Genomic DNA, 15,284 nt, shown 5'->3' on the forward strand with positions numbered 1-15,284 from the left:
GCTGCACTTCTCCCTCCCCACTGAGCCCCCAAAATAGGGCTACACTTCCTTGTGTGCTTGCCTATGGGTGCTGAGAGGGCAGGACGCGTGTCCATTTGCCTGCACCAGCCCCTGGCTGCATGTCAGGGCCTTGCGTATAGCTGGTGCTGAGAAAAGCCTTTGTTAGCTAAGTGAACTACATCCAGAGGTGAAATAAATGGCCCAAGGCCACACAGTAGGTTTGCTGCGGGAGGCCTGGGACCCAGGCGTGCTGACTTTGGCCCCATGACTTTCAGGGAGACATTTCTCCCTCAGCCTTCCAGCAGACTTGCTGAGATGCTCACCAGGGCCTGCCAGAGACGGGGAGTACCCTGAGGCCTTGGCCGGGATGGTGGTCTTGCACAGCTCCAGGGGGTGCCCCTCACACTACAGCCTGGCCTTCTTGCCATGTTTTTTGGTTTTTGGTTTTGGATGTTTTTTTTGTTTGTTTGTTTGGTTTGGGGTGGTTTTTTGTTTTGTTTTTTGTTTGAGACAGGGTCTCCCTCTGTCATCCAGGCTGGAGTGCAATGGCACAATCTCGGCTCACTGCAACCTCTGCCTCCCAGGCTCAAGCGATCATCCCACCTCGGCCTCCCAAGTAGCTGGAACCACAGGCATGCACCACCATGCCTGGCTAATTTTTGTATTTTTGGTAGAGACGGAATTTCACCATGTTGCCCAGGCTGATCTCGAACTCCTGAGCTCAAGCAATCCGCCCACCTCAGCCTCCCAAAATGCTGGGATTACAGGCGTGAGCCACTGCGCCCAACCTCTCGCTGTGTTTTCTTCTGTTTCGAGTCCTGTGGAGTCCAGGCTGTCAACTCCCATGGGTCCGTGGCCTCCACCTGTCCCACCCCTTCTAGGTAAAGAGGATCCCAAAGATCTTGAGGCCGTGGTCTTTCCTGCCCTAGGCCTTGCGGGTTCCCATCTCCCCTCTGATAATGTTGATGCTGACGCAGGAAGTCCTGGTCCAGAGCCTGGTGGCCAAGGGCTGTTGCCTGGCAACCGCCTCTGAGAGACAAGTTCAAGGTAGAGCCTCGGGTCCGAGCAACTTCAATGGCTGGAGGAAGAGGAGAGGAGTGGGCAAGGTGAGTTATCATCATTCCTCCCTCCCTGCTCCAGCTCACAGCTGCAGAGCCTCCCCTCACCCTACAGCCCCAGTGGCTCCCCTAACCCACAAATTCTAGCCCCAAACCCTGTACAAGCTCCTTCAGTAGCCCCATCCCTTCTCACTCATTCATTCAGAGGCACCATGCTGTAGCTTCACAGGAAGTTAGAGACACAGCGTGTACAGTCCCCCCTGGAGTTGTGACATGCAGTGGCCCCCTTTGTTCATTCATTCCAGATACTCCTAAGAAAGGCCATGGTAGCACTCCCAGGCCCTGGAAACACAAGGCTGCCAGACACACGTGTGTGGGGGACAAGCACACGCACACACAGGCTGCACGTGAGCATGCACAGGTGGGGACACCCAGTGTGGTGGGGAAGCAAGGACCAGATGAGGGACCCTGCCCAGGCAGCCACTCCCACCCAACACTGGTGCCCCAGCAGTTCCTCTGCTCCCACCACTTACACACCGGCCGCATGTCACACCCCCGTGCACATTCACTCATGGACGCAGCTAAGATATCCTGACCACCTACTATGCACCCTGCACTGGGCTCACACAAACCTGGACACACAATATCACACCCAGCAAAGGCAGCCACACACAGCAAACCCCACACACACCCAGACCCGCATGCTGTTGGTGCCTGGCCCACCTCCCCTAGCCATTAGTAGGCTGTCCCTGACCCACCTCTGCCCCATGGGCCAGGCCAGATTGTCCATCACAGTGCCCTACCTTCTCTCTGGCTGGAAATGTAGGCACATGACCTGCACCCAGCCAACCATGGCACCCTCTCACCACGGCTTTGGTGATTGGCCCAAGGGACCATCATGTGACCTAGTTGGAGCCAATCCACTTTCTTCCCTGAAATCTAATATTTGGATAATAGGGAGAAAGGACATCTACTGCTTTTGGATCAAGGTTTATAAGGATGTGGGCTCAGCCCCATCAAGGGTACCTTCCATGTTCCCTGAAGGACCTGGACTCTGGGACGTCACACCCAAAGAGGCCAGGGTGCGCGGAGCCCACACACACCTGCACATTCACACCCATCTGGACACAGTGTCTGGCAGATAAATTGGCCCAGGCCACAGCTGTTATCAGATGTCACCATCTTTATTGACAAGAGCTAGAGACAGAAGCAGCAAAGGGTTTCCTAACTGGCCTCCCGGGGACCCTTCTAGGATATTGCTCTCCTGTCTCAGGCAGCAAGAAGGCAGGATCAGCCAGAGAAGGCCAGAAGGCCAGGGCATCCTTCCTCTCTCAGACCCTCAGATCTTCCTCAAGGAACCCCAGACCAAGTCCCAGGGCTGGGCCTCCAGCCTCCGTCTCCACACAAAATGTGGTTTTATAAACTTCCTTTTCCTCTGAGGGTCTCACACTCTCCCCAAGCCCTGCCTCCCTGACCCTTGGCCTCTGACCCCCAGACTGCCCATTTCTCATGGCCTACAGTGTCACCACCCCAAAGGACAGACACAGACAAGCCACTTGATGAAGGAGAGGGGGGTATAGGCCAAGCCTGGGGGTGAGGAGGGTACCACCACGTTATAATCTGATATACCCCACCCTTCCCGTTGCAGTGAGCCTGGAAGTTACCTCACATGACTTATTTTCTTGTTCGATCCCAGGAGGCAGCTAAGCTGTGATTCATCTCCATTTGTTGATGGGGAAATTGGGGCCCGGAAGGCCCATGCCAGCCCAGAACCCTGAGGTGTGCTGAAGATCCAAGTCTCCAAAAGTCTGGTTCCTGTGCTTTCCCTGAGGACCCCTGCCCTCTGCAGGGGGTGGGGAAGTGGAGGGATTTCACCGGGGGTCCCACCCTCCCAGGGCCAGCCTCACCACAGCTCTGAGGGACCATCTTTGGGACGGAGTCTAGGCCCAGCCTTGGATGGTGGCTGCTCCCCGTGGTCCCCCTCCACGGTACCACTTCCACCTCTTCTGGTCTTTCCTGGACCTCTCGACCTGTAGTCTCCAGGATGACAGAGCATGGGGAGGCCTGCTCCCCACCCACCAGGGGCTCCCCGGTCCTCCCGATGTCCCTGGTAGCCAGCTTCACCCTAGGGCTTTATTAAGGCCTGAGCCCTTCTTGGCAGCACTCTCAGGCCCCTCAGGGACGCAGGCCCTGTGCCTGTCTGTACTCTGTGCATTTGCCGTTGCACCCTGGCTGTTCCACCCTGATCGTGTCCTTCCCTCAGTACTGGTTGGGTGGGGCTGTTGTCGGCAACTCAGGTTCACAGATGCTACCACTGAGCTTAGCCCAGGGAGGCCAAAGATGGCTCCAGGAAACAGATCTGTGCTTCTCCTTCCCCCACTCATCCTCCCCTTTCCCCCTTGTCTTCCTCTTCCTTCTTCCTCTTCCTCTTCTCCCTTCCTCTTCCTTCTCCTCACAGCACTCTTCAGCAGACACTGTGCCTTTCCATGCCAGTCCCCATGGGCTGGGTCTCTGCCTCAGTCTCCAGGAAGGGAGAATATGGGTCACAAGGAGAGAAACAGGAGTGGCCCCTCCTACAAGGAGGTGACTGGAAGCCCTCAAAGACCTGGGAACCCCCAGGAGCCCCTACTCCAGCCATGAGACCCAACATGAGCTTCCTTGGGAATTCGGAGGCTGACCTCAGCAGGGGCGGAGCCAGGCTTTGCGTGGCCTAAGCTTATGCAGTTTGAGGTCCCTCTTTAAGAAAACGAATACAAAATGACAAGTACAAAAGTAGATGCAGGGCCTTGAAAGAGCCCAGACAGTGGGAGACCCTGAAGCTGGACCTCACTCGCTTCCTAGGAAATTCACCTGTTCTCTCTGCGCCCAGGAGCACAGGACCTCCAGCATCGACTGCCTGGGCCAAAAGGGCATGGAGGTTGTTGGGGTTTCCCCGGGTGAAGCCTGAGGCCTAGAGAGGAGCAGAGCTGGTCCAAGGCCTCACAGTCGAGGGGAGGGAGCTGATCTGGGGCCTGATCATTTCTGCGCCACTCCTCCCACCAGGTTAGGCTTTCTTCTGTTTAGGTTTCCAGCCCAGCCCCCAGCAGCTCCCATGTCCCTGACTCTGAGCCCAAGAAATCCTGGCCTTGATTTATCCCTCTGAGGGTCAAGATTCAGGTTGATGCCCCCACACACTCCAGCCCTGGGGGAGGCCAGTCTGCACCCACCTTTTGCTCGCTCAGCAAGGTCAGCCCAGCAGTAGTGCCCTCCAAACCTCTCATCTGACATAGCTCATCCAGGCTGATGACTCGGGGAGAAAACAAGGCCCAGAGAGTGGAAGCAACCTACCCGAGGTCACACAGCAAGTCCTGGCAGCAACAGCATCAAAGCCCAGGCCCTTCAACATCCTATCATGGGCCTGTGGCACCTGTGGAAGTACGCCCTAGGCACACCCATGGCTTCTGCCCCTTCCTCGGTCCACCCCGGCTTTCCCCAGGCCCCTACAGGTAGCTGATGCGCATGGTGCTGGACCTCTCCCCAGTGGAGGCCTCTTGGGGTAGGAGCTGCTGCTCCTTGCTGGCCACTCTGCTGGGCGGCCGCTCCTGCCCACTGGTGCCAGGCTGTATGATCTGGCTGACCCGGCCGTTCATCTCCTTCCTCTTGCCCCCCTCCCTGCTCTCCTCCCCATCCTCCTCCTCCTCATCCTCTTCCTCAGTCTTCTCCGGGGGCCCCGCAGTGGGCTCCTGGCTGCACACGCGGCGGGAGGGCCGCAGCAGGACCCTGCGGAAGCCCTGCTTGAAGCGGTAGGAGAGGAAGCCATAAAGGATGGGGTTGGCACAGCTGTTGGCGTAGGGCAGTGCCACCACCAGGAAGTAGAGCCCGAAGAAGGCAGGCTCCTCGGGCAGTGGGCACACCACGTTGACAATGTTGAGCACGTAGAAGGGCATCCAGCAGAGCACGAAGAGCGCCACCACGGCCACCACCATGCGGGTGACCCTACGCTCGGAGCGTCGCCGCTGGCACGAGGGCGCCCACACCCGGCGCCCGGCTGAGCGCACCTTCACCACGATGAGCAGGTAGCAGAGGCAGATGACCAGCAGCGGCCCGAAGAAGCCCAGTGCGGCCGTGTAGATGATGAAGCCGGCTCGCCAGGCCGCTGCCGGCTCGGGCCACTGCATGTGGCAGGTGCTCATGCCACGGGGCACTCCTGAGAAGACCACCACGGGCAGCACCACCACGGCTGAGGCCACCCACACGGCCGCGCTGACCGTGCGGGCCACCGGAGCCGTGCGCCAGCGGGCCGAGCGGGTGGGATGTACCACGGCCAGGTAGCGGTCCACGCTCATGACGGTCAGGCAGAAGATGCTGGTGAACTGGTTGATGCCATCCACTGCCATGACCAGGCGGCACATGAGGGAGCCAAAGGGCCAGTAGGACAGGGCGTTCTGGGCGGCCAGGAAGGGCAGGCCCAGCATGAAGAGCTCGTCAGCCAGTGCCAGGTTGAGGATGTAGACGTTGGTGACTGAAGGGCTGGCCGTGTGCCGCAGGACCACATAGATGACCAGTGAGTTACCCAGCAGGCCCACCACGCACACCACCAGGTAGACCAGGGGGATCAGAACGCCACTGACAGCCAGCCCTGCCAGGCTTGGGGCCACCGACACGTTGCCCAGGGTGGCATCTGGGGGCCAGGCCAAGGAGGCATTCTCAGGTTCTGAGGTCGTGGACACCGATGATGGAGGAAGCGTGTCCATGGCTGAGGGGAGGTTGGTCAGCAGTCAGCTATTTGCCTGGGGGAAGGAAAAACAGCTGGGTCACAGCAGAGAATGGCTTTCTCTGTGCTGCCCTCTCCCATCACGCTGAACCTGGGGACCTGCTGCACGCCCATCCTCCCATCGTCTGAGAGATTTCAGAGGATGGGGAGTGCACCATCTCATCCACCCTGCACAGCGCCGCAAGGCTGAGTCATGTTATCCCCTTTTCTCAGATGAGGAAACTGAGGCTCGGGGAGGTCAGGTGACCGTTCTTCATCGTGGAGAGAGGGTGTGGTGTGCGGCATGAAGTCATACTGTTTCATCAACCAATACCTGCCCTTCCTTTCTACATGTGAGGCCCCAGCTGGCAGAGCCCTGTGAAGTAGGTTGCATTGCTGGCGAGACCAACAGGTCTCGTCCTGACATCTGAAAAACACTGCTTCATATCACAGGACCTTCCCCTGGAAGCCCGCTCCCTACATGAACTTCAGAGGATCCATGAACGCCCTAAACTCCAGGCGAAGGTTAATATCAGATTCTTCAGGTTCCAAAGGGAGTTAAGAACCACAGGCTTGGGGTGTCCCCTCCCCTGGGAGTCAGAGTCCTTAGCCCCCCCATCAGCCTGGGCCATCCCACTATGCCCCACCCAAAGGCCCTGCCCAGGAAGGTTGGCTATGAACCTGGGGGCAGGTGGTTGACGCCCCTTCTCCCCAGCGGCCGGCTGGGGTTGGTGAACTTTATAATTCACTTAGTAGATGCTATCCAAGAGTAGTCCCGCCCCCTGGCTGGAGGGGCCAGCTGCCTGGAGAAGGGAATGTTTTCAGCACAAGCAAGAGCCCCCACTGCACTCCACGTGCTTTCTTAGTGTCTTTCTCATCCCATGCCTGCGTGTAAGAAGCCGGGGCTCCTCTGGGCTCCCCTACAAGACTCTGATCCCCTCCCATGTGGAGTCTCCAGCCAGCTTTGGACCCTCCCCACTGCTTTCTGCCCTGTCACTTTCCCATAGGCACAAGCTCTGCCTCAGTGTCAGGCATCAAATGAACCAGAGAAGCCTGGAGTGGACCAATTCCAATGCCAAGGGGGAATGTCCAACCCCACTGTGGAAAGCCACGCTCAGGAGGAGGCCCAGGCAGGGCCAGGCTGGAAGCAGGAGCCTCCTCTGGGGCCTGGACCACCCACTGCACCCCTTCTTCCTAATTATCCCCCAATCCCCTGGCTCCTGGCTGTCCTCAGATTCTCCCTGCAGAAAACCCTGAAGGGAAGAGAAATCTCTCAGAGGAGAAGCTCTTCTTCTAATATCCCTGACACTGGGCCCGCAATTCCTCCCTCCACTGGGAGCTGTGGTCCGCACCGCCCTATACGGACGTCACTGTTGAGGTACAAAGCTCCTGGGAAGGAAAGACACCCCAAATCCAAACAAACACCTCTGAGCACGCCTGGCTACCCTTGCCCCAAGGACCTGGGGCTGCAGTGGGCTCACAGTGCCAGGCTGGGTGAAGTCAAGGGTAGCAGGGAACCCCTAGGCCATGACTTCTCCAAAAGCATCCCAAGCTGGCTGGGCTCAGAGCATCTCCTCCCTGTTCCTGGGGCTGGGAGAAGAGAAGGATTCTGAGCCTGGGTCATCCCCCAGGCTCAACCCATCCTTCTACCCAACCCCTCATCAGGTCTCCTGAGCCTGGAACAGCAGCACTAAGGGAGGGGCACCTAGACAGTGGGCTAGAGGATCCTAACAGTGCTGCCAGCTGCTCATCACTGAGCCCTGACTGTGCCAGGTGCCAGGCTAAGCTGGTGAACTGCAGTATCCTATGGTGTCCTATGAGGCAGGCACTACTGTCATCCCCACTGCACAGATGGGGAGCAAACGTGAGGTCACATGTTCTGGTCACAGCTAGGAAGTGGCAAATCTAGAAAAATTTGTAGCGACCACCTCTACGCCCATTCCACAGGCTGGCAAACTGAAGCCAGGCCTGGGAAGGCACCCACCTGAGTGCCCAGCTGGTATCCTGCTTTCCCAGTTGCCCCCAGGGCTTTGAGCTATGAGGATCATGGACTCAAAGCCTAATGGACCTTAGAGATCTTAAAATGGAATTTTGAATTCTTAGAACGGTCAGAGAATCTTACAGCCATAGGATTTTAGACTCAGTATCCTTGAATCACAGAATGTTAGAATTTCAGAATGCTAGAATGAGTCCATCTTAGATCTGGAATTGTGGAACCTGGAACTTTAGAGCCCTGCCTCCTTGGCAGGGAACCCACGTCACCATCTACCTTGCCGCCCTGCGATGTACACAGATCCTCTTTATAGCATCCCTGCTGGTCAGCCAATCACAAGCCAGGGCTAGATGAGGGAGGGGAGCACCAGGCTCGCGAGAGAAGCAAGGAGCTGGGCAGGCCTAATTTCCAGGCTTCAGGGACAGATGCCCCTGGGGTAGCCCACTAGGGGTAAGCTCTGAGGTTGCCCCACCCCCACGCCTGCCCAGCACACATCTGTGCACCCACAAGCGCATGCACTGACACACACATGATCCTGGCAGGAACGTGGCATGCCTAGCCAGACCCTCCTTTGTACCAGGGAATGCAGTCGCCCCTCCCAGAACCCCTGGGACCCTCCTGGAAAACCCTGTCTCCACCTTGTTCTCGGCCGGTCTTCCCTGTCAAAGTTTGAGGGGCCCAGGCAGCAGAAGCAGGGAAATTACAGCTTTCCAAGCACGTAAGCCAGACCTGCAATTGAGGTGCGGTCTTTTCTTTAAAGAGCTGGAATCCTGTGCATGATCTAGTTCATCCTTGGGAAGGAAGGACTTTTCCTCCCTGTCTGGTTTATCTTTGGCACAAGCTTGCCTGAAAGCTGGGGGCGGACTCCTTGGAGGACTGTTCAGGAGGAGACAGCACAGAGAGGGTGAGTGGCTGCCTTGAGCCCCATGGCCCTAATAATTCAGGGAGGCCAGGCACCCCAATCATTCTCCATTTGCCCATCTCTCACCCACTAGAACACTGGCTCTTGAATGCAGGGGACCTGATTGATTTATTTCTTAACCCCAGAACCTAGGACATCACCCAGAACAGCCATAAATGTGAACAGCCAAGCAGTTCAGCAAGGAGAGCTCCAAGGTGGGACATTGTCCCCGGATGGAAGCCTCAGACGCCATCATGAGATCCTCAAGAAGCCCAAGAGGGAGAGTTTTTAGAGAGGAAGAAGTTGAGGCTCAGAGAGGTTAAGTAAGCTGCACAGGGTCACCCAGCTGGAGAGTGAGAAGCCAGAATTTGAACTCAGTTCTGTCTACTTCTAAACCATCAGTACCTCCTGGCCCCACTTGGCTCCTCTGAAGGCCTCAGGCTGAGAAGAATCAAAGGCCATGACAGTCCTGAAGAGTGCGGGGCGATGGCCCCTGGCTCTCTGCTTGTCCTCTACACCCTTGGGCCTTCTCCCCAAAGAGACCTGGCTTATGCTTGTCAGTGCCAACTGACTCACTCGCACCCCAGGCCTGGGGCCTTATCCCAGGAGCACACCCCACAGGCCCAGGGTTGAGGGCTTGGGCTCTGTTGCACAGCGATGATGCCAAATTGCTGTGTGACCTCGGGCAAGTCACTTCTCCCCCCTGCACCTCAGTTTCGTCGTATGACTCCGGGCAAGTCACTTATCCCCCCTGCACCTCAGTTTCGTCGTATGACTCCGGGCAAGTCACTTATCCCCCCTGGACCTCAGTTTCATCGTATGGAAGACAAGCGAACCCACTTCCCAGGGTTGTTTGCAGAGATTAAATGGAGGCGTGCCAAGCACAGTGCTGGATATGGAGGGGGAGCTCAGGAGAGCTGCCACGTGAGCTGGGAAAGCCAACGACATGACGCATCTGGCTCCCTCCAGCCCTGACAGCCTGCGATTCTGTGATTCCGAGATCTTGGAATCACGGCACAAGATTCTGAGACTAATGCCCCTGCCCCTGCAACCGACCGGGAGGTCACAGGAAGGCCTCCCTCCTGCCTCCCTGGGATTCCCCACCCTCTGCCTCCCCAGCCCCAGCCTCCCAAGTTCATCCTGGGCAGAGGATGGGCTTCCGGGACCCCCCCCTTCGGGACATCATCCGGGCCCCAGCCTCCTTACCTGCCCATGGGGTGGGGGCTTCCCTCCTTGCCGCCAGGCTGGTTATCATTCTGCTGCCCCCTCTCCCTGCCCAGTCCCCAGGGTCATTAGCCCTGGGATTGGTTAGGAGGGCACTCCTAACTGGGGTCCCCACGCGGCACCCACTTCTAGACTGCTTGCGGGCTCAGGTCCCCTCCCAGGCCCTCGGCCACGGCTGTCCACAGAGCCTCTCCCATCTGGTCTCCGGCCCTGACTTCCCAACCAGCGCCTGGTACGTCACCCCCCATCTCCAGGACACATCCTGGGGGGGCAGGGGCAAGGATAGAGGGGGAGAAGCTTCCCAGGTTGAAGAAGAGAAAAGGGGAACAAGGGATGCACAAACCAATAGAAATAGAGGGGAAAGGGGGTCGGGAGGAGGTGGAGAGAGAGAGAGAGAGAGAGAGAAAGAGGGAGGGGGAGAGAGAGAGAGAGGGAGAGGAGACTGTGAGTAGGAGGAAAGGCAGAATGAGGGGGAGTGATGAAAGATGCGTGACAGGGAGAAGATGAGGAGGAAAGAGAGGAGAGGAGACACGGGTGAGAGGGAGAGATGCAGAGAGAGGCAGGATAGAGAGGAGGAGGGAGGAAGGAGAACGAGGGGTTGGCAGGGAGAGTGACAGAGAGGGACTGTGCCACAGATGGTGACATGGAGCCCGCGAAAGGAGGGAGCAAGCAGGGAGGGGCCGAGGGCCAGAGAGCAGGTGTGGGGGGTGGGGGGCAGGTTAAGGGAGGAGGCCCAGCGAGGGAGCAGGAGGGGGGCAGACCCTGTTACCGAGGAGATTTCAGCCACCCACGCCCGCTGGCCTTGGCTCCCGCAGGGAGTTGGAGAAAAGAATGTGCTCAGTGCTCAGGGGAGCTGAGGCTGCCAGCCAGTAGCCAGAGCAGCTCCCCGAGGCCACTGCGGCACAGGTCCCCCGGGGCAACAGCTGTGTCCCAAGGCAAGGCTGGGTGTGGGGCTGACCAGCCCGAGAGTACACAGTCCAGCCCTGCAGTCAGGCACACCGGCCACAGCCAGCACCGGCCACCGGGGAGGCCGGGTGGGGGTCATTAGCCCTGGGATTGGTTAAATCTGGAGAGCCCCAGGCAGGGTGAGGAGTAGAAGGACAGAGTAGAGAACCAATATTTCAGGCTTTGAGGGCAAAATCATTGTGCAGGGAGAAAACAGATTTTCACTATTTTCTAACTGACAAGACTCAAAATAGAATAATAATAATTCAGGCCAGTGTTTTGTAATGCAGGTCCACTAATGAGAAGAATAGAGTTCTTTTTAGAGGCAACATATTTTGCTTAATTGGAGTTTAGAGTTAGTGTTTCATCAAACCGATTGCAAATGGTCATCCGTAAAAACCATTCTCAGCTCGTAGGCTGCACAAAAACAGGCAGTGGGTGGGATTTGCCCCATGGGCCGTATTTACTGATCTCTGGTCTAAGAGACTCTGCCCTATGGTCCTGAGCACAGGCCCAGCTGTCTTAGGATGCCGTGCCCCAGCCTGTGCTGATTCTTGCCTCAGCACAGGAGTGATAAGGAAAGGAACAGTCAGAGACGGGAGGGAGAAGGACACGCATCTTGGCTGAGCACCTACTATGTGCCAGGCACCACCTAGGATACTTTCCAAACTGGGCCATTGCTTGGGACCAGGGCTGGACCTCCTTTGTCACTAGGTACCTGGGGCTGCAGAGAACTGGAAGTTGAATTGGTCCAGAGGTGCCACCGTGCGTGCGGCAGCACACAGTAGGACACACCTGCTTCTACCCGGAGCCGGCCTGGTCTCTTAACGCTGCCCCTCCATTTGCCACGTGCCCAGGGCAAGGCCCTTGCTCCAGGTCTCAGCCTCCCATTGTCTTTGTCTGTACAAGTTCATGAGGTGTGGGTGGGCTCCTGGGAGCATGTCCTCAGGGTCAAGGGTGGGTTTTCCATGGCACTGACCACCCTTCCCTACCCATGGCTTCTCACTGCCCTCAGAATAAAAGCTCTCCCCCTGCAGCCCACCTGGCACTGCATCTTTGAGTCTGCCGCCTGCGCGGGCTTCCTCCTCTGCAGATTTCCCTCGCCCCTCTGTGCCCTAGGCGCACCCAGCCTCATGTATTCATTCACTTATTCCTGCAGGTTGGGGTACAGGGGCTGAAGACCGGACAGGGGAGTTTGAGCCCCAGCTGTGCCCCTGCCGTGCAGTGAACTTGAACTTCAGTTTTCTCCTTCAGTAGAGTGTATACCCCTGACTGCCTGGCCCAGGGGTTCTTGTGAAGGTTAAAGGAGTAAATGTTCATCAGCGTGCCACCAGTCACACACCTCCCCAGCACCGAGCCTTGCTGCTCCTGCCTGGAACCCCTCCACTGCTCTCCATCCACAGGCTCCCTTTTGGGCCAGGCCACTGAAGGGGTTCAGGACATGCCACCCCAGAATACACCACTCTGGCACTTTGATTTCTTTGAACTAAAGGCACTTCAGAAACAGCAGGTGCAGAAAGGGTGCTCTGACCTCCCCTTTTCTCCCTGAAAGCAGGAGCTAAAATGCCCTGTGAAAGATGCCCTCCCTATGCCAGGAGGAAGAAAGACATTTTTTTTTTTTTTTTTAGACGAAGTCTCGCTCTGTCGCCCAGGCTGGAATGCAGTGGCGCGATCTCGACTCACTGCAAGCTCCGCCTTCCGGGTTCACGCCATTCTCCTGCCTCAGCCTCCCGAGGAGCTGGGACTACAGGCGCCCGCCACCTCGCCCGGCTAGTTTTTTGTATTTTTTTAGTAGAGACGGGGTTTCACTGTGTTCGCCAGGATGGTCTCGATCTCCTGACCTCGTGATCCGCCCGTCTCGGCCTCCCAAAGTGCTGGGATTACAGGCTTGAGCCACCGCGCCCAGCCAGAAAGACATTCTTATTACCAGATAAGGAGAGTCAAGGCCAAAAAAAATCTGTACGAACAAATCGTTTAACCCTTATCTTCCCAGTTACACAATTGCCATTCTTTGTTCAACCTGATACTAGTCACTTCTTTGGGTCTTGGTCATTTGGGCGGGGGGTGGAGGGGGCTCCCTCATACATGTAAATGAAATCTGTATGTTTTTCTCCTGCTGATCTGCCTTATGTCCGTTTAATTCTTCAGCCCAGCCAGAGACACTAAGACAGTAAAGAAGGGTTTTTCCTCCTCCACCCCACCATCGCCTTGCACTCCCCTGCTTCCACCCTCGCCCCCTACTCAGCAGAGAGAGTGAGTCCATTACAAACATAAGTCATCCCAGCTGCCTCTTTGAGACCTTCCTATGGCCACCTGCTCCTTGTCAAATAAAATTCACAGTCCCTACCGTGGCCTAGGGGCCCCATGTAACGAGCCTCAGCCTGCGCTCCTGCCACTTGGCCCTCTTCTCATTCTAAAGCACCAGGGCCTCCATCTGAACCTCACCGGGGCCGCGAGTCCCTAGCAGTCCATTCCGGGTCCCCCTCTTCACCTTCAGCCCGGTTAGGCATCCTCTGCTCTGGCAGCCTTCCCCAGAGCCCTTCCCTTCTCCGACACTCCCTTCTTCAAGATTCCTTGAAATAAAAGCCAATAAAATTTGCTTTTATTTCATCAAAGTACTGTTTGCAAGTAAATTTAGAAACCAGTAGAATAGTCCCCCCCTTTATGTTCCTTATGCCTTGGGGCGTACATCCCAATACCCGAAGTGGATGCCTGAAACTGTGGATAGTAGTGAACCTGCATATATATGCTATTATTTTTTCCTGTATGATGTTTTACATACCTATGATAACTTTTTTAATAGAAACAGGGTCTCACTATGTTGGCCAAGCTGGCCTCAAACTCCAGGCCTCAAGCGATCCTCCCACCTCAGCTTCTCAAAGTACTGGGATTATAGGCATGAGCCACCCTGCCCAGCCTGATACTTTTTTCTTTTTTTTGAGACAGAGTCTCGCACTGTCATCCGGGCTGGAGTGTAGTGGCACCATCTTGGCTCGCTGCAACCTCCGCCTCCCAGGTTCAAGCGATTCTCTTGCCTCAGCCTCCCGAGTAGCTGGGATTACAAGCTGATAATTTTTTTTTTTTAAATAAAAGTTCTCACCTATGTATTACTGAACCCAGCCTACTAGTGCAGAGCATATAAACAAAGAGAAAAAGTACCTTCCCAATCAAACATGTCCAGCTGTCCAGTGGTGACATTTTCAGCTTGCGATGGTAAGATGATCACGACCTTGATACAACGTAAATATGTGTAGCATCTCATGCTCAGTTCCTTATAGACCCCGCTTGGTTCTTTCCAATACCTCCTTTTGGAGCTGCACCTGATGTTATTGCCAGTTTTCATACAAATCCACTGGGGAATGGGTCCTTTTTGGCTTTTGTTTCTTGCGCAGGAATGACTTGATCCTGAGAGTCTTGTGAGAAGCTGTGGTGAGAAGCGGAGTCAACCACACACCACGATGGTGGAGAAAGATAATGTTTAATTTATAAATTAGGCACAGTTAAGAGATGAACAGCACTAATTAATCATACAATATACAAATAGAACGATTATAACAATATACTCTAACAGAAGTTATATGATGGTGATCTCTCTCTTTCTTTTTCTTTCAAAAGCTATTAATATTTTTGGACTGTGGTTGCCCGAAGGTTAACTGAAACTGCACAAAGTGGACTACTGCAGTGCTGAAAAGGTTTATAACAGCAAAAAACAGCAGTCCTCCCGCGTCCCTCCCGCCCCTCCCGTCCCAGATTTAATCCCACCCACTCAGCAATTGCTCCCTCGGTTAAACTCTTTCTTGCTAAATATCATATTGATTTTTTAATGTCTTAATCCCTCAATTTTACCCAGTATCTACTGACTCCTCTTATAGTAGAGGAGAAGTTTACATTTCTTACACACTCTCACCCCTTCTCCCCATCTTCTCGAGTTTCTGTTAAATGCATATCCGGTGTTCCCATGATTAATGCAATGTAAATATTATTTCCTGCTCGTCGGGAGTTCATAATTGCTTCGTTTTTTTCATTTGCTTCTTTTTTTGGTTTTTAAAAATATCTTCAATTTCTTGCACTAAGCATTTCCACACGTTCCTATAGCTTCGTAAACACCGCACAGTGGAGTTTCCAGAGTCCAGCCTCAGGGACGAGTTCGTCGTGGAGACTACCGAGCTCCTCTTATCTGAGCCAGCTGCACCTTGGGCCCGTGTGCAGCTGACATCCCGAGATTCTCTCTCCATTATTGTTTGGGGATTGCCTTCAGCTTTTTCCTGTATGAATCCAGTTTCTTAGATTCCATGTCTTCCTTCTTGATGTTTTACTCTCTCATTTTGTGGGGCACTTGGGGGGTTGGTTTTTTTGTTTTGTTTTGTTTTTGAGACAGGGTCTTACTCTGTCACCCAAGCTGGAATGCAGTGGTGCAATCTCAGCTCACTG

At 55.4% G+C, this 15,284-nt stretch overlaps 1 protein-coding gene across 2 annotated transcripts; it reads right to left on the bottom strand.

Moving 5' to 3' along the window:
* Positions 1-2,226: 2,226 nt before the first annotated feature.
* Positions 2,227-10,574, bottom strand: SSTR3 (somatostatin receptor 3). 2 transcript variants are annotated; one of them, XM_010389195.2, is made up of 2 exons: positions 9,891-10,574; positions 2,227-5,827 (listed from the first exon to the last, which is right to left on the bottom strand). In XM_010389195.2, exon 2 carries the CDS (start codon positions 5,789-5,791, stop codon positions 4,538-4,540), a length of 1,254 nt encoding a protein of 417 aa, XP_010387497.1. In that variant the 5' UTR covers positions 5,792-5,827; positions 9,891-10,574; the 3' UTR covers positions 2,227-4,537. The 2 variants fall into 2 exon arrangements, with proteins under 2 accessions (XP_010387497.1, XP_010387498.1); XM_010389196.2 differs by lacking the exon at positions 9,891-10,574 and adding an exon at positions 8,513-8,659.
* Positions 10,575-15,284: the final 4,710 nt, after the last annotated feature.

Source organism: Rhinopithecus roxellana, chromosome 13 (genome assembly GCF_007565055.1).
Source record: "Rhinopithecus roxellana isolate Shanxi Qingling chromosome 13, ASM756505v1, whole genome shotgun sequence".
NCBI classification, from domain to species: domain Eukaryota; kingdom Metazoa; phylum Chordata; class Mammalia; order Primates; family Cercopithecidae; genus Rhinopithecus; species Rhinopithecus roxellana.

Bases quoted from the DNA above. Each gene is read 5' to 3' on its own strand.
- SSTR3 (XM_010389195.2), bottom strand. From the start codon at position 5,791: ATGGACACGCTTCCTCCATCATCGGTGTCCACGACCTCAGAACCTGAG.